Here is a 19893-nt window from a genome sequence, read left to right as displayed (position 1 = left end):
TAAATTTGGGGCTCAATTATGGTTGTAAGTTGAGGACAACCTGTACAACTGTTTAACATAGCAGCCAGTTTTGTATCCAAAAAGGTACTTTCAAGAGTAGGATATAAAACCTTTTGTGCTGTAACTGGTTTTTCTATCCTATTTGAAATGTATAATAATAATAATAATAACAACAGAGTTGGAAGGGACCTTGGAGGCCTTCTAGTCCAACCCCCTGCCCAGGCAGGAAACCCTACACCATCTCAGACAGATGGTTATCCAACATTTTCTTAAAAATTTCCAGTGTTGGAGCAGGCAAGTTGTTCCACTTATTAATTGTTCTAACTGTCAGGAAATTTCTCCTTAGTTCTAAGTTGCTTCTTTCCTTGATCAGTTTCCACCCATTGCTTCTTGTTCTACCCTCAGGTGCTTTGGAGAACAGCCCGACTCCCTCTTCTTTGTGGCAACCTCTGAGATATTGGAACACTGCTATCATGTCTCCCCTAGTCCTTCTTTTTATTAAACTAGACATACCCAGCTCCTGCAACCGTTCTTCATATGTTCTAGTCTCCAGTCCCCTAATCATCTTTGTTGCTCTTCTCTGCACTCTTTCTAGAGTCTCAGCATCTTTTTTACATCGCGGTGACCAAAACTGAATGCAGTAATGTAATACATTTGATATTAATGATGTGGTCACAGTCATTCTTAATCTATGTTGGTAGAAGAAAATAATATGTCAGCTTCCCATTGTGCTAATCTACAAACTACCAAATAGCATTCTAGCTATTTGGCATATTGTATGAACCCAACTAAGAAATAGTTCACTTATTATTCAGTGTAACTAACAGAATAGGTTAATTATATAAGCTATGACTAAGTGAACGATTGGTAAGTCATGAGAACATCACCTCAAAGTTACACAAGATTTATATTTGTGTGATACTTATTAGTGGGTACACTTTCTTTCATTTTTTGTGAATGGACAGTATTGGCTGTTACTTCGACCCAATTGATTTTTTTCCATAGCTGCCTCATTTGTGCCAGCCTCTCCCACTGCAAAGGGAGCAGTTCTCTCCATGGTCCCTTTTCAGAGGCTCCATGGTACAGCTGTAACTCATTACCAAGCTACTTTTTTTTAATCCGTGCCTTTGTTGATAGGCAGCTTGACTGTTACAGTTATACAACTGGCATTTTTGCAACTATCACATTTTTTTATATTCAAGCACAGCATCTGTTATGTTAAAAGGCAGAAAGGCTAAAATGATTTAGAATAAACGGTACAATTTGCTAAAGAGAGATGATTCCCTTACAAAACTATGTATTCCTCAGGGTTCTTTTTCTTGCAAGTTTTACAACTTTAGCTATCACGTGCATTATGTTGTTAGTGCAATGTTTTTCAATCTCAGCAACTTTAAGATGTATGGATTTTGACTCCCAGAATTCCCAAGGTTGTGGGATTTGAAGTCCACACATCTTAAAGTTGCTGAGACTGAAAAATGCTGGTTTATTGTAGTATTTAATTAGATCATAACCTTTGGGTAATTTCTTTACAGTTATCTTTCTTTTACTCATATTTAAAATATTGATATTTACTCATATTAAGAAATCAGATAAGATTTTCAGTCTGTCCCCATCCCATACCAAGAATGACACCTAGAAAATATACATTAATTTTACACATGGGTTATATAATTACAGTTGTTTTTCATGATAGAACAATAAGTAGATAATACATTTATGACTACACATTTGCATGCAAATACAATGAGTACAATCCTAATAAAACATGCTTCTAAGTTTCTCAGGGATAGTATTATGTCAACCTATTGAGACAAGTGAAATCTCCAAAATATAGCAGACATCAGGCCTGGATAACAAACTACACCTAGTTTGAGTCCAAATTTGCAATTACAGCAAAACAAACAATATTGACAGAGAATTCTAGGATCTAGGGATGTCTGAGCAAGAAATCAATGAACTGTTGATTTTGCATATATCAAATCCTTCCCTTTAGCCTCTAAACACAAAACACAACCACTCCCCACCCCCTTCCAATTTGTTAATAAATTACCCCAGGCATTCAGTAATTGTAAGAGTAGAATAATGGCTATGTTTGTATGCTAGCTAGCAGAAGGAGATGCATTTTTTACTTTTGTCAGATTTTTTTTTTTTAATAGAATAGCATTTTTATTGGCCAAGTGTGATTGGACACACAAGGAATTTGTCTTGGTGCATATGCTCTCAGTGTACATAAAAGAAAAGATACCTTCATCAAGGTACAACATTTACAACACAATTGATGGTCAATATATCAATATAAATCATAAGGATTGCCAGCAACAAGTTATAGTCATACAGTCATAAGTGGAAAGAGATTGGTGATGGGAACTATGAGACGATTAATAATAGTGCAGATTCAGTAAATAGTTTGACAGTGTTGATGGAATTATTTGTTTAGCAGAGTGATGGCCTTTGGGGAAAAACTGTTCTTGTGTCTAGTTGTTCTGGTGTGCAGTGCTCTATAGCGTCGTTTTGAGGGTAGGAGTTGAAACAGTTTATGTCCAGGATGCGAGGGGTCTGTAAATATTTTCACGGCCCTCTTCTTGATTCGTGCAGTATACAGGTCCTCAATGGAAGGCAGGTTGGTAGCAATTATTTTTTCTGCAATTCTAATTATCCTCTGAAGTCTGTGTTTTTCTTGTTGGGTTGCAGAACCGAACCAGACAGTTATAGAGGTGCAAATGACAGACTCAATAATTCCTCTGTAGAACTGAATCAGCAGCTCCTTGGGCAGTTTGAGCTTACTGAGTTGGTGCAGAAAGAACATTCTTTGTTGTCCTTTTTTGATGATGTTTTTGATGTTAGCTGTCCATTTTAGATCTTGCGATATGATAGAACCTAGAAATTTGAAGGTTTCTACTGTTGATACTGTTTTGTCTAGTATTGTGAAAGGTGGAAGTAATGAAGGGTTTCTCCTAAAGTCTACCACCATTTCTACGGTTTTGAGTGTGTTCAGTTCCAGATTGTTTTGGTTGCACCACAAGGCTAGTTGTTCGACTACATTCAATGGACTACATTCAATGGACATCTGGTTTGCTATATTATTTCTTTCACACTACATACAGAAAGGCTTCCCTAACACTTCTCTTCTGATTTTTAGATTCTCACTTTTTTTAAAAAAATTATACTATCTATAAAGCTCATTGCCAGCAGCCTCTTGACTGTTTTTTTTTTAATTTCCAGAAGAGACTTTTAAATACAGAAGTGGTTCAGTAGTTCTACTGTGTTTTATTTATTTATGTATTTTTAAACTTCAAAGGCAGCAGAAATTACGATAGTACCCAAAATATTCTTGCCCTATAATCACAGTAGAGCTGCATCAGTGAAGTATCATTGTTACAGCATCATTACACAAACAGACACCTGGATATCTTTGTCAACAAGATGAGAAATGTTTCTATTCACTGTAGTCTGCTTAAATATCAAATTCATCTTACTTCACAAGAGATTCATAAATTGCTAGCATCTCCTGGGATAAATTAAACTCTTCTTCTGTATTTGTCCAGAACTTTAAAGGCATAACCACAACAGGGAATAATATATTTCAAATAGCAACAATATTGCTATTTTACCAGAGAATACACTCTCTGAAATTTTACAGATAAAAATAAAGTCTAGAGCATCATTTTCAGTAGTGGTATGTTGATATAATTTCCTAACAGAATACAACAGAGAGAAGAATCCCAAATGCCAGGAACATTATTTCATTAGAGTCCAACATGTTATAAAAATGAATTTTTATATTATATTATATTTATATTATAATGGGCCTCTGGTGGCTCAACAGACTAAGCAGTCTGTTATTAACACAGCTGCTTGCAATTACTGCAAGTTCAAGTCCCAGCCTTCCATCCTTTATAAGGTAGGTAAAATGAGGACCCAGATTGTTGGGAGCAATAAAAGTTGACTTTGTATATAATATACAAATGGATGAAGACTATTGCTTAACACAATGTAAGCCGCCCTGAGTCTTCGGAGAAGAGCGGGATATAAATTCAAAATTTTATTATTATTATTATTATTATTATTATTATTATTATTATTATTATTATTATTATTATTATTATTATTATTATTATTATTTTCTTTTTCAAAATAAAAAAAGCACAGAAGAAAACATTAGTATATAAAACACTTACAATATGCACACAATAATATACTAGACAATATATACCCTAACTGATTCAGTTTATGTGTAAAATAAGATGGTCTCATGTTTTACTATAAATGAATGTATTTCTTTAAAAACAGTGTTCTTATATGTATTTATTTAGCTTAATTACCATAGATAAGAATGTTGCTATAATAAATACCAAGTGAATATCAACAAGGAACATGAACATTCTTCAGTATATTACATGTGTTTTGGCATAGATAAAAAGTAAAAAATAAAAATTCCTATAAAGCCAAAACAAAGCACAGTAACTATTTTACTTTGTAAAAATTTATAAATTGGTCAACTGGCATAGTGTGCAAAGCTAAATAAGTTGAAAACAACTCTTATGATTTATGGAAGAAAAAATTGTGGACTGAAGGGGCAAAATATTTAAAGGAAAAGCCGACTTTAAAATCAGAGGTAGATTCTGAAAGTCTTCATCTGGTCCCTTAGACTATTCTGTGGTAAAATCCATTTGCTTTTTTTTTAGTAAACAGTCTCAGTTTTCCTTCAAAAATGTTTTAGAGTCAAAGTTCAAATCTGTAATATTTTGTCTAAAAATATTTCTCTAAAAGGAACTCCTGTTTGGCACTACCAAAATGTTCTTTTGTACTGATCATTAAAAGTTGAATAGTTACTATTAAATAGGTACTATATGGCATACACAACATGAAGAGATAACTGTAAGAAAGTCATTTGCCCTTTGTGCTTTCTGTTTGTTTTTTTTTAAAAATAATCTGAGTTTTGTCAGGTATTCTCTGGAATTCTCTCATCTAATTACTTACTAGTCCTGACTCTACAAAAGACTTATTCTGAAACACCCCTTACTGCTAGCTTTTTGTATATGACATATTAACATAACATAACAACAGAGTTGGAAGGGACCTTGGAGGCCTTCTAGTCCAACCCCCTGCCTAGGCAGGAACCCTACACCATCTCAGTCAGATGGTTATCCAACATTTTCTTAAAAATTTCCAGTGTTGGAGCATTCACAACTTCTGCAGGCAAGTCGTTCCACTTATTAATTGTTCTAACTGTCAGGAAATTTCTCCTTAGTTCTAAGTTGCTTCTTTCTTTGATCAGTTTCCACCCATTGCTTCTTGTTCTATCCTCAGGTGCTTTGGAGAACAGCCTGACTCCCTCTTCTTTGTGGCAACCCCTGAGATATTGGAACACTGTTATCATGTCTCCCCTAGTCCTTCTTTTCATTAAACTAGGCATACAGAGTTCTTGCAACTGTTCTTCATGTTTTAGCTTCCAGTCTCCTAATCATCTTTGTTGCTCTTCTCTGCAGTCTTTCTAGAGTCTCAACATCTTTTTTACATCGTGGCGACCAAAAGTGGATGCAATATTCTAAGTGTGGCCTTACCAAGGCATTATAAAGTGATATTAACACTTCACGTGATCATGATTCTGAGTTCATGAACACAGCCCAGAACTGTGTTGGCTTTTTGGCAGCTGCTGCACACTGCTGGCTCATATCTAGATGGTTATCCACTAGGACTCCACGATCCCTCTCACAGGTACTACTATTGAGCAAGGTACCACATATACGGTACCTGTGCATTTTGTTTAATTGCCCTAAATGTAGAACCTTACTTTTTTCACTGTTGAATTTCATTTTGTTAGATAGCGCCCAATGTTCAAGTCTGTCAAGATCTTTCTGTAACTTGAGCCTATCTTCTGGAGTGTTGGCTATTCCTGCCAGCTTGGTGTCATCTGCAAATTTGATGAGTTCCCCATCTATCCCTCGTCCAAGTCATTGATGAAGATGTTGAAGAGTACTGGGCCTAAAACAGAGCCTTGGGGTACTCCACTGCATACTTCCCTCCATGTGGATGTAGTTCCGTTGAGGACTACACGTTGAGTGCGGTTGGTCAGCCAGTTACGAATCCATCTGGTGGTGGTGCTGTCTAACCCACATTTTTCTACTTTATCTAGTAGTAGGTTATGGTCTACTTTATCAAATGCTTTACTGAAGTCCAAGTAAATTATATCGACAGCATTCCTCTGGTCTACTAATTTTGTCATTTTGTCAAAGAATGCAATAAGATTAGTCTGGCATGATCTGTTTTTGACAAACCCATGTTGGCTTTTGGTTATTACTTTGTTTGCTTCTAGGTGTTCGGTGATTCGTTGCTTGATTATTTCTTTCAGAATCTTCCCCGGTATTGAAGTCAGGTTGATAGGTCTGTAGTTTCCTGGATCTGTTTTTTTCCTTTTTTGAAGATGGGAACTACATCAGCTCTTTTCCAGTCCTCTGGCAGCTCCCCTGTGCTCCAGGATCTTTGAAAGATATAGTTCAGTGGTTCTGAGATCACGTCTGCCAGTTCCTTCAGAACCTTGGGGTGTAATCCATCCGGTCCTGGTGATTTGAACTCGTCTAGGGTAGACAGGTGTTCACTTACCATTTTCTTCCCTATTTTAACTTGTGTTTCTAATCTGTTTTTTGTAGTGCTGTTTTTGATAGGTTGGATTGTTTTTTCCTTTTGTGTAAAGACAGATGCAAAATATGAGTTAAGTAGATCTGCTTTCTCCCTGTTGCTTGTCATCTTCTTGCCACTTTCTCCCAGCAATGGGCCAATTGTTTCCTTGACTTTTTTCTTGTTTTTAACATGTTGGAAGAAGCTTTTTTTGTTATTTTTTATTTTTGTCGCTAGCCTTTGTTCATTGTGAGCCTTAGCTTTCCTCACTTCATCTTTACAGGCTCGGGCTATTTGCTGATATTCTGCCTTAGTTATTTGCCCCTCTTTCCACTTTTTATATTTGTCCTTTTTGTCTTTCAATTTGTCAGATAGTTTTTTATGCATCCATGCTGGTTTCTTTTGAGATCTACTATTTTTCTTCTTCATTGGTATTGTGCTAGATATTCATGAAGCTTCCCTTTCTCTCAACCATTGCTGTAGCAAAGTCTTTACATATTCCAAGTTTAAAGTAATATTTTTACTGTGGTTAAGGTTAGGATGCTTCATCAACATGATGATAAAGGGCTGGGATCTGAATAACCAGATCTTGTACAAGCTGAATGCATATTAAACTGAGAGGGTAAAGCTGAGCTATGATGCTGCGTCTACTCTCAGGCTTGCAAAGTTTCCCAGCCCCACCTCTTTCTAGCCATATATTAAAGGTTGCTGACTGGGGAGAGTAAGACTATGCAACTAAATTGCCATGAATCTTGGAGGTCAGATTGTGCAGCACTCCAGAAACCATAGATACCTATATAGAGAGAGAGACCTTCATCCCTATATATATCTTCACTCATAGATATAGAGGAGTATTTCCAAGTAATCCATCTTCCATCAATGGCTGACTAAAATCCACATGTTTTTCAGCCTGGTTTTGATGTTTGAGTGTGTTTCAGACCCTAGAAGAAACAGTGCTGCATCCCAGAGCAAGCAGAGATGACAAAGCATTGACTGTGCGAGGGGAAGGAGAAAAGTCTACACCTGTAACGATCCCAGCCAGAATTCGACAGATTATTACGGAAAGCTTATCTGATCCATTATCCTCAGGTACTGCCTTAAATTGGATATCCCTTTAGCAGATAATTTGTGTGGATTCAAATGCAGGGAAAAGGTGGGGAGACTGAAATTCATAATTTGATACTAGGAGTGGATTGACTTCCTTACTGGATGTGTTCTGGATGTGTTGTTCCAGTATCTCCCAGAATTTCCTTCACAAAAAATGTGAAAAGAGAGCTTGTCATCTATTCTTTCCAGTAAAATATTTAATTTCCTATGGTTCCCTGGCAGAGTATCAATTAGGTGGCTGTTGACTTGGAAAAGTGACTGGATCCATTTCTGCGCTATCATTCCCAATCACTCCTTAAATGAGCATAAGCCATTTCTATAATAGCCCACCGTGATCCTGATTGCACCAAGAGATGAGTAGCAATCCCTCCATTTGACCAAGGGAGTGTAGAAATTGGCCAACATTACATCTCAGTTCTATTGTAGAAAGGACAAAACACATGTTGATGCTCAGTATCCATCATATATTTTATAGTCATTAGCAAAATAGCTTTAGTGCACAACTACTTCTCCTTTATTTTTTTTACAGGAAGGCTAAAGGAGTTGTGATAAGAGGTTCTATGAAACTGGAAACAGCAAACTCTTTCAGGGGCTCTTTCAAGAAGAATGTGTATTCAAAATAAGGAAGCAAATCTTCATATACCATAGACCTGGAGGCTGGGTTGATTTTTTTTTTCCAGGCTTAGTTTTTCTTAGGTTCTCAATTTTGCAAATTTCAGAAACTATGTGAAAATGTCTATGGACATTTAACATCATTTCATGTGCATTTCTCTGTAGGTATGCATCCTTGTGAACATCTTTTCTACTATATTCATTTTCAAATTATTCTATATTCAAATTGTTCTATAAATTGAGGTTGCTTTGATGTAGTCTGTCTAATCAAATTCTGATGCAACAGATTTATCATCCATCTCTATTTATGTCAAATATTTGCTAAATCCAAAATGCCAGCTTATTCTTTTTGATGTTAAGTTCTGGTCTCTATAAATACATTTATTTGCTGTTGGCATTATATTGCTAACAGAATTATCCGTGTTCCTGCTTCCTAAAAACAAGAGTATGTGGTGTTTGTGTATATGCATAAAGCTACACCTCCAGCTAAAATAACAATACTGCATTGAATTCAAGCCACTAGTTGGTTGACTTGCCATAATCTATTGATTAATGTTTCCAGGTTTATCGAAAACAGACCTTCCAGCCAATATGCAAGAAGAAAACCGCTTATTGCAGAAGGAACTTTCTCGTCTTGAGGACCTGTTGGCACACACTCGTGCAGAGAAGGATGAGTTGGCTAGCAAATATCAAGCTATTAGTGAAAGGGTAAGAATTAGATATGTAACTTAATAAACTAATTTTGGAATAAATGTCTATTGATAGAAGTGGGAAACTACATTCAAATCATCATAAGTGTTTACAGATCGTGAGCATATTTCATGTATAACTCACAGAGAGGGAGTGAAAGATACAATATTGTGTGTATGTATGTATCAGTAGAAATTTCTGCATTTCAACATTTATTTAAAGGAGACAGTAATTTAAGTTCTGCCATGCCTGGTGGATTGATATGACTGCTAAATGAAAGCCTCATGGGTAAGGGAGCTATAGTATTAAATGTGGTTAGTAATTTAAATAGTATTTTACATTTTAAGAAATCAGACTGCTGCAAATAATACTAATAATAATAATAATAATGTTTTAATTTGTATACCGCCCTTCTCCTGAAGGACTCAGGGCGGTGAACAGGCAAATAAAATACACACAGAAACATACACCATAATTAAAACAACCCTTAAAAAACTGATTCAAATTAGCCAAAAAATTTAAAATAACCTTACACCCCATAAAAATTACAGAATTTAAAACCCACAATTAAAATTTAAAATTTAGAATTTAAAATCAAGCCAGTCCAGCCAAACGGAATAAATAAGTTTTAAGTTCGCGGCAAAAGGTCCCGAGGTCAGGTAGTTGTCGAAGCCCGGGGGGAAGCTCGTTCCACAGGGTAGGAGCCCCCACAGAGAAGGCCCTCCCCCTGGGGGCCGCCAGTCGACATTGTTTGGCTGACGGTACCCTGAGGAGTCTCTCTCTGTGGGAACGCACCGGACGCTGGGAGGCAGTAGACGGTCCCGTAAGTAGCCCGGTCCTAAGCCATGGAGCGCTTTATAAATTATAGTCTGTGATGATAGTGTCCACTTAATAATTAATTTAGATAGTTTGAAAGAGTAGGATACAGTATATAAAGTAAGTTTACCATATTTCTTCAGAACATATAGAACATATTCATGCAGGACAAGAATTTAATTCAAGTTTCATTTTAACAACCAGATGAATTATAGGAAACACAAGAATATTAAAGAACATCTTTCTTTAAATTAATTTAGAGAAAAAAACTGCTAATAAACTAGCATAGCAGCATAAAGTCCTTAGGATATATTTGTATTTGCATTTGATCTTTGTTTTTGCTAACAGATAAACTCCGAATTTTTAAGCATTTACATTAATTGATATAATGGATGTGGCATATATTTATACAATTCTAAAATCATGTTTTCATTTGAATAATATATTTGGCAGAGCTTCTCTATTTCCATAAATAAATGTGTGCTTATGAGATACAGTGTCTTTAAGAGAAGCTAACTTTTTTTTAAAAAATTGTTTTGATCTGTTGAGATGAAAAGTTCTGTCTGAGTGAATTTCCCATACTGGATAAGCCAAGCAAATTATTTTCAAGAAAAAAGTATACCTGTCCTTAAGTGGGCATAACATAAATAATTGTGGCATGATTGCAGAAATGAATAATTTGTTTATTTTCTTTCAAAAATGTTTCATGTACTAGTAGCACCTAAAATAGAGATAGCCTTTATTGTCATTTACCTGTATACACAACGGCACACATTAACATGAAATTCCAATGCCTCGCTCTTCCACCTAACAATGCCACCATCCCAAGGATAACAAGAGTAATATAATAATAGCAGCACAAAAAATGTCGAGTTATACAAAATGACATTTTATTAATCACAGTCCATTTTGAATACATAGCGAGAAAAGGAGTCTTGACAGTTAACAAGTTTGACACTATATGAAACAAAGCTATTTCAAAATCTAATTGCTTCAGATACCACAAAGCCTCCTCCCGGAAGGCAACTATGAAAATCAGTCATGGAGAGGAAGTTTAAAGTCCCTGACAATATTACAGACCCTGATCAAGCAGCGCTTATATGCTATGTCCAGGATAGAAGGAAGTGAACTTCTAATAATTTTTCTGGTGTCCTCACCACCCTCTGCACAGCATTCCTGACCGAAGCAGTAATACTTCTGAACCAAACAGATTCAACAGGATATTTTCAATCATCCCTCTATAGAAAGTAGTAAGGTTAGGGGAAGGAAGATATGCTCTTTTCATGTGATGCAGAAAATACAGTCGCTGCTGTGCCTACTTCACCAGTGTTTCATTATTGAGCAACCAAGGTAACTTACCCATTAGCTGCACTCTCAGAAACCTAATACTACTAACCACCTCCATAGTTGAATCATTAATACACAGAGGTGTATGCCTTTCCTGAAATTGACAATGATCTTTTTTGTTTTTCCAACTTTTAGAACCAAGCTGTTTTTTCACCAAACCCTCTGCCTCCTCCCTGTAAGCACCATGGTTGTCAACCAAAATGAGCCCCATCACTGTTGTATCATCCGCATACTAGAATGGCAAAGTAGTCTTCTTTTACATCCAGCCAGCCATCTAGCATTCTGCTGTAATGATAACCCTTTGACATGAACAACTGAGACTCACATTCTGCAGTGTAAATCAGAAGTGGGTTTCAGCAGGTTCTGGAGAACCGGTAGCAGAAATTTTCAGTAGTTCAGAGAACTGGTAGTAAAAATTCTGACTGGCCCCACCCCCATCTATTCTCTGCCTCCTGAGTCCCAGATGATTGGGAGGAAATGGAAATTTTACAGTATCCTTCCCCTGCTATGCTCACCAAGCCACACCTACAAGCCATGCCTCCGCCATCAAGCCATGCCCACAGAACCGGTAGTAAAAAAATTTGAAACCCAGCACTGGTATAAATGTAGAGAGTCAATAGTGTGCAAATATATCCCATTGACAGCCCCCTAGGTATGCAAGGGTAGATGAGATGTTAATTCCATTTTTATATGCTGCTGCTTCTAACTATACATCTGCACCTGGGCATGGTATATGGAGTGTTTGAGTATGATACTTTCCAAAGAAAATTTATTTTAGCAAAATCTTTGAAAGTTCTTTGAAAATCCTCCTGGAAAAAAGATTTATTGTCAGAAAAGTGATAAACCATTTTTTTTCGCTCATGAAACTGGATCCTGACATATTGTACTTACATAACTTTTAAGAAACCAGCCTCTTTTTTTTTGCTATTCTGCACCCAGAACCTTGTTTTGCCAATTGGATCACGGCAGGTATTTATTTCTGTAGCTGCAGCAAACACAACGAGCAGAGGAGGAAGGAAGCACAGCATTCCTGCAAATGAGACAGCAGTTTAAATCGGATGAAAAAGCACATAAGCGTAAGATGCAAGCCTTCCAGGATGGGCAACAGCATCAGGCTCAGCTAGTACAGAAGATGCAAAACAAGGTGAGTGGTATTACTTTTGCCAGTTGTGCCTGTGACAGGATCTTTTTGATGGAGCTTATAAGGACTGAACCTATTGGGGCTTTGTGCTGTAGTTCTTCATTAATTTGGAAAGTTCTCTGTTGAACAGTCAGAATACAGACTCTTAGTAGTTCTGGCTTCCTTCCGTTGCAGTGCTTATTAGCATAGGAGCAACATTCATGACATTTGACCTGCTGCTATTTTCTTTCTAGCTCAGTTTATCATTGAGTAGGACAGGCAAGTCATCTGAATTACTCATCATGAAACTATATTCAATTTTGCAAGACATCAGCCTTAATACAAGAGAGATGAATCTGAATCTAGGATGAGTGATGGATTCGATAAAGGCAAACATATTGAAAGTTAATCTAAAGAAGAACTTAGTCTAATTTGCATAAGGTTTTCCTTCTACAACAGGAGAATCAAAAGGCGCTCCGCAGGCCAGATGCATCACACACTGGCCACACCCACACCTGGTTTAACAAAGAGGGGGAAAGTCCTGATATGTCCCATGACAATGCGAGTTTGACACCCCAGTTCTACAAGATCAGAATTGGAGGTGCTTCCTCATCTTTGCTTATGAATGTTCAGGTTTTCTTTATTTATTTAGCATATGGCATCAGAGGTCATGCAATCACTGATATACAAATTTAGTTTAAATAAAGTATCAGCAGATATACTGTATGTGTGTGTGTGTATACCATAATAAAATCACCGAATTATGAAGCCATAGAATTGCAATGGGATAGATGTTATAATTTGATATCTAAGGGTAACAAGTTAGTAATTTTCTCATGAAATATAATAGTTAATAATAAACAATAATATAGTGTTTCTTATTATTAATGAACGAGTTAATAATAATTAACTTGTTAAGCTGATGTGCCCTGTTATATTTACATTTATTATATTTATTTCTGGAGAATGTGTTCATTGTTTTTGCAAGTACATCTTCTGTCTCTTGAACCTGTCCTTCTCTGAAATTAAAGGATTCTGTTAAAAATTCTGCCAGGTTGCTAGAAATGCCTGATAGAGCTCCTGGACTTTCCAGACTTTAGTTTTTGAACTATTCTATCATAGGTTCCACTCCCTGATTACAGAAAAAACACAAAATATTTACTGCTTTATTACTTTTTAGAAGCTTAAACTCAGGGTTTAAACAGAGTTTGCTTATTAATTTATATTTAATATATTTAATGTAATAATACATTTTCATTGATCTATTCTTTGTGAAAGAGAATTAAAAACTGTAATCATTTAATAAAATAAAATGTTTTAATAGAATTGCAATGATAAAAATTAGTTCTCATTATGAACTGTTCCTCATGTTGGTGTAGGAGAAGAAAAGACGGAGCTTGGGGACAGAGTCAAGAGAGGAATTAGTCTGGAGTCATTAAGTTCCTACAAGTGGTCCAAGTCCAGCCCCTCTTGGATTCAGTTAACTCTTATCTAGCACTAATTTAGTGCTGACCTTTAGTTAACTAGATTCTTGTGTATAGACATAAACTATAAATAAGCTTAACTGAAACTTAACTCATTGTGCTGATTCCTTGTGCCTGACAGTCCCCTTCAGAATTTGAAGTACTCTTTAATCTATAAACTATGCCAGTGGTTCTCAACTGTGGTCTGCGAACCCCTGGGGGGAGGCAATGTCATCACAGGGGTTCCACAAAGACCTGAAGAAATGTTATGATTTTTTAAGTCTTGGGGAGTCCATGGCCATGGTCCATGGCCACAAAAGGTATTTAAAGGGGGATCTGTGGTGAAGAAAAGATTGAAAACCTCTGAACTATGATATTTCTGAAACTATGATAATGGAAATGTAGTGTTTTATGGACACCAAATTGGTGAAAGATGATTTAAATAAATAACTTGCCAAATGAATCATGGAATCTAGATAGATGTGTGAATAGTAGCTTTCAATTGTCATATGGGTGAATTTTAAGATGTAAAAATAGCTACTATGAGGGGAAAACGTATTTTCTATCTAAAAAGCTCTTTATAAGCTTTCAGATAAGAATTAAAGAAATGAGGTACCAGCATTGGCCAGTTATAGTACCAGGCCAGCCTATTAAACCAAAAGTTCAGTTTGGCCTTTATTTGGAAGTAGTGTTCATAGGAATTTACAGGGTTCACACAACATGCTAAAAGAAATCCAAAACAAAAAACAAAAACCCCACCCCACATTATGACTTAGCAGAGTATTTAGTCAGTCTAAATGCTAACTAGATGTTTGGATCTTATGAAAGCCTTCCTTTCATCCCTGCAAAATTTTCTGGAGGAACAAAGAAACAGCCTTCCCAAGCTAATGTTCTTCAGTTATGTTCAATCAGTTCCCATATGCACAAGACATTTGTCCAAAATGTACCCCATAGGATATAGAGTGAGAAAAGATCTTTGAAAAGGATTAGTTTCTAATATTTAGAGGGTCATATTGCTGAAAGTGAAGTTCTTCCCTATTGCATATTCTGCTTAATATCCATGTTCATACATTTCCCCCCCTCCTAAATCTTTATTTTTTAAAATCTGTGCTACACAGCCAAAAAGTGTTTTTCTTTTTGACATTTTTAAAGGCTTCCCTCCCATAGCATATTCCTTGTCTTCTCCCACTTTAGCTTTGTCAGATTTCTGCTTTTCTTCTTACTTTTAATTTGACCTGGTTCTTATCACAATCTACAGTTATATATTGGTCTTCTCCATCTTCCCCACTCCCCACAAAAACCTACAATATCTCAAATAAATGACTTAGTAGCAGTCCAGGGAAGTTTTCATATAAAGATGAATATGTTGTCTCTTAAACTGCCTGAGAAATTAGGGCTGGGCTAACAGATCTGATTTCAAGTCTTGCTGCTGGCCAAGTATGGTGGAGCCAGAATGAAAAGAAATATACACTGGATTTGTTTGCATGTAAAATTAATTGTAAATTACAGTTAAAATATATTTATTCCCTCTATATTTCATAATATGCTTTAAAATTATAATTTTTGGAAAGGTCTGGCTTGACTTGGAATCCAAAGATGCACAACCCTGACCTCCTGGATCAAACTTCTACTTCTTTTATTTTAGTTAAATCATCTTCCCTGAACTCTTTTCTTTGTTCTTTCTTTATTCTTTGTTCTTACCTAACTCTCTTTTCTTTTCTTTTCTTTGTTCTTTCTTTGTTCTTTGTTCTTACCTAACTCTCTTTCGCCATCATGGTATAGGTACTGCAATATAAGAAAAGATGTGGAGAACTGGAACAGGAGTTACTGGAGAAAACCTCTGAGTCTGAGCGTCAGAAACAGATGGTCTGTATTTTATGTGACAGTTTTTTCCCCATTAATGATAAAGCATATGGCAGGGGTCCTCAATCCCTGGTCCGTGGCCCATTTGGAACCGGGCTGAGCAAGCAATGGGCAGGCAGGCAAAGCTCCATTTGCACAAGCAGCGGTACATATATGAAACCATTTCCTCTCCTCTCCTACCACCGCTGCTGCTGATTCACAGAGCCACAAAGGTTAGGGACAGTGGTGGGATTCAACTTTTTTTTACTACTGGCTCTGTGGCCATGGCTTGGTGGATGTGGCGTGGCTTGGTGGGCATGGCAGGGGAAGGATACCCCACTCCCGGGGAAGGTTACAGCAAATTTCCCATTTCCTCCCAATCAACTGGGACTCGGGAGGCAAAGAATAGATGGGGGTGGGGCCAGTCAGAGGTGGTATTTACCGGTTCTCCGAACTACTCAAAATTTCTGCTACTGGTTCTCCAGAACAGGTCAGACCTACTGAATACCACCTCTGGTTAGGGACCACTGACATAGGACACTTATTTATTTATTTATTTATTTATTTATTTATTTATTTATTTATTTATTTATTTTTCATATTTTTATACCGCCCTATCTCCCTAGGGACTCAGGGCGGTTCACAACCAGATAAAAATATACATATAAATACAAATAAAACATCCATTAAAAAACTTATTATAATTGGCCAAATAATTAAAATGATAATAAAAATAATAAAATCCCCAATTAAAACCAATTCGAATTTAAAAACTAGTCCAGTCCTGCGCAAATGAATAGATGTGTCTTAAGCTCCCGGCGAAAGGTTCGGAGGTCGGGAAGTTGGCGAAGTCCTGGGGGAAGCTCGTTCCAGAGGGTGGGGGCCCCCACAGAGAAGGCCCTTCCCCTGGGTGTCGCCAGCCGGCACTGTCTGGCCGACGGCACCCTGAGGAGTCCCTCTCTGTGAGAGCGCACGGGTCGGTGAGAGGTATTCGGTAGCAGCAGACGGTCCCGTAAGTATCCCAGCCCTATGCCATGGAGCGCTTTGAAGATAGTCACCAAAACCTTGAAGCGCACCCAGAAGACCACAGGTAGCCAGTGCAGTCTGCGCAGGAGAGGTATCACATGAGAGCCACGAGGGGCTCCCTCTATCACCCGCGCAGCCGCATTCTGAACTAACTGGAGCCTCCGGGTGCTCCTCAAGGGGAGCCCCATGTAGAGAGCATTGCAGTAATCCAGACGAGACGTCACGAGAGCGTGAGTGACCGTGCATAGGGCATCCTGGTCTAGAAAGGGGCGCAACTGGCGAACCAGGCGGACCTGGTAAAAAGCTCTCCTGGAGACGGCCGCCAAATGATCTTCAAAGGACAGCCGTTCATCCAGGAGAACGCCCAAGTTGCGCACCCTCTCCATCGGGGCCAATGACTCGCCCCCAACAGTCAGCCGCGGCTGCAGCTGACTGTACCGGGATGCCGGCATCCACAGCCACTCTGTCTTGGAGGGATTGAGCTTGAGCCTGTTTCTCCCCATCCAGACCCGTACGGCTTCCAGACACCGGGACAACACTTCGATAGCTTCGTTGGGGTGGTCCGGTGTGGAAAAGTACAGCTGGGTGTCATCAGCGTACAGCTGGTACCTCACACCGAAACCACTGATGATCTCACCCAGCGGCTTCATATAGATGTTGAACAGAAGGGGCGAGAGAATCGACCCCTGCGGCATCCCACAAGTGAGGCGCCTCAGGGCCGACCTCTGCCCCCCTATCAACACCGTCTGCCACCGATCGGAGAGATAGGAGGAGAACCACCAAAAAACGGTGCCCCCCACCCCCAATCCCTCCAACCGGTGCAGCAGGATACCATGGTCGATGGTATCAAAAGCCGCTGAGAGGTCTAATAGGACCAAGGCAGAGGAATAACCCCTATCCCTGGCCCTCCAGAGATCATTCACCAACGCGACCAAAGCCGTCTCAGTGCTGTATCCGGGCCGGAAGCCGGACTGGAACGGGTCTAGATAGACAGTTTCATCCAGGTACTGGGGTAATTGACATGCCACCACACTCTCTACAACCTTCGCCGCGAAACAAAGGTTGGAGACTGGACGATAATTACCTAAAACAGCTGGGTCCAGGGAAGGCTTCTTGAGGAGGGGCCTCACCACCGCCTCTTTCAAGGCGGCTGGAAAGACCCCCTCCACCAAAGAAGCATTCGTAATCTCTTGGAGCCAGCCTCGTGTCACCTCCTGAGTGGCCAGTACCAACCAGGAGGGGCACGGGTCCAGTAAACACGTGGTGGCATTAGTGTTAAACACTTAGACTCTTAACATGTGCATAACCCTGTTCTACAATGGCATGGTCAATTCAATGGAGTGAATGTTGGAAATTGGCCTAAAATCATAACTAGTACACATATTTGTTGTATAATTCATATCATTTCAAGATTCCCACAGGTTTCATGAATGTCCAGTCGTTTCTTCCAGTAATGTATAGTTTTGATAAAAAAACTAGCTGAGTTCTTTATTATGAGGCAAATCTTTTACTCTGCCAGCAGCAATGATAATTTAAGGCTAAACCAGTTAAGCAAGATAAAAATAAATTTTCTATTCATGGAGGTGGTACCCCACAGAAGTTTTCTGGGTGGCTCTCATTACAGTTACAATACGAGGTATATAAAATAAAATGCTAAAACTTTTTAAAAGTTCAGCACAAATTATAAGCTAAAATCATATTCTTTTAAAAGACAAAGTGAATGGAAGGTTGCATTCCATTCACCCTGCATTGTTAGCCATTGGAATACTAGGTTTCTAAGCAGCTGACATTTGCCAAAAGAACATTAATATCTGTAGAAAAAGGCATTGCAGTAGCCAGCAGACAGGCAGAGATTACACAGAACTCTCAAGTATTCAGTTTTCTACATTTACAGGCTTGGATGTTAATGCAGCAATCAATTAATAAATAAAAACCTTGTGAAGTCCAAACCTGTATTTGTAGTTCTCTGCAGACAGTTATCCTTGCAAATCTATATGATATATAGCAGGCACCTGAAAATAACAGCCAAATTAATCTTAGTACTCCAGGTCCTTATTGTTCATCTTAGAGGCGCTATTTCTAAATGTATAATAGCTTCCCAACCTGGGTGTTCTATCTATCTTGGATTTCAAGTTCTAGAATTTTTAGCATTTGCCATAATATATCCTCCATGTATCTGGAAGTCATCCAGGTTGGAGACAGTTTTTTAAAAAATATTCAGTTAAACAAGTTACAGTGTTTCTGAAACACTGCAAAACTTTACAGAACCTGAACAAAGAAGCATGTGGAATTACCAAGGATGTTTTTACCTCTGTTAAGGCTTCTTTGGTGCTTTGGAAAAATGTATACCTGATTGAGGCTTTTTTTTTTTTGGAGTATATTATTATAGTTATAAAATTGTCCAAACATCAATGGGGAGTTGAGCAGATTAAAGGAAAAATCTTAAAACTGCCCCCAGAAAAGACAAAAATAAGAACAAAACATACTGAAAGAGGAAAACAAAAGAGAAGTAAAAGTGAGTGTTATAGAAGTGAGAAAGTTCATTCAGAAATCTGCCTCTTCGTGGAACTTCTAACTAAGGTAGCCATTGGAGAATTGTATCAGTGAGGTGACATACAGAGTTATGCAAACTGAAGGCTTTTCCTTGACTTCTTCAAATTCAACTCAGAATACAATTCATTTCTAGAAATTGCCAGTTGATGGCATTTCATAACATACCTTTCCTCTCAAATCTTGAAGCTCAAATCTGTGAAGAAAAGTTTCAGGATTTTAAGTAAGCAAATTGTATGGTGTATGATACGTGCAATTGCACGCATATCCTAAATCTGCTAATAAATTTTTCTATACCTTAATTACTATTATAGTTCAGTCTGACATCTTTTCTTCTTCCTAGCTGCAGACAAGATTAGACTCAACAGAATTACGTTTACGACGCGTTGAACATGACCATAATACAGAGTTGGAGAACACTCTCATCCACCTAGAAAAAGAGCAGCAGAGGTAACTGGTATTTTTCAGGGATGAATAGCTTATTTTATTTGGAAGTTCCCAATTCAGGGAAGGATAATTAGTTGCTTTAAACTGAAATGTATTAACTATAGGCCACTGAAATTTTATGGGAAGTTAGCAATATTCTTTCTGTGTCATATTATTACAACTACAAGCAAGGCTTTAACCTCTGATTTAGATTTGAGAGATCTAGGTTCCATTTCTTGTACTTTAAGCTTTCTTACTGTTGATCACATGTAATCC

The 19893-nt window shown here is 37.9% G+C and overlaps 1 protein-coding gene across 1 annotated transcript in view; it reads left to right on the top strand.

Annotated features, from left to right (window-relative positions):
• The window catches only part of CROCC2 (ciliary rootlet coiled-coil, rootletin family member 2), a 114087-nt gene that overhangs the window by 3357 nt on the left and 90837 nt on the right, over positions 1-19893 (top strand). The window contains exons 2-6 of the mRNA XM_058187539.1: positions 7557-7707; positions 8900-9045; positions 12176-12334; positions 15556-15639; positions 19535-19641. Of these exons, the coding sequence (XP_058043522.1) occupies positions 7557-7707; positions 8900-9045; positions 12176-12334; positions 15556-15639; positions 19535-19641 (647 nt within the window). The remainder of the gene's footprint in view (positions 1-7556; positions 7708-8899; positions 9046-12175; positions 12335-15555; positions 15640-19534; positions 19642-19893) is intronic.

The sequence above is a fragment of the Ahaetulla prasina genome, chromosome 6 (genome assembly GCF_028640845.1).
Source record: "Ahaetulla prasina isolate Xishuangbanna chromosome 6, ASM2864084v1, whole genome shotgun sequence".
Classification (NCBI taxonomy): domain Eukaryota; kingdom Metazoa; phylum Chordata; class Lepidosauria; order Squamata; family Colubridae; genus Ahaetulla; species Ahaetulla prasina.
This window is presented reverse-complemented; position numbering and strand designations above follow the sequence as displayed.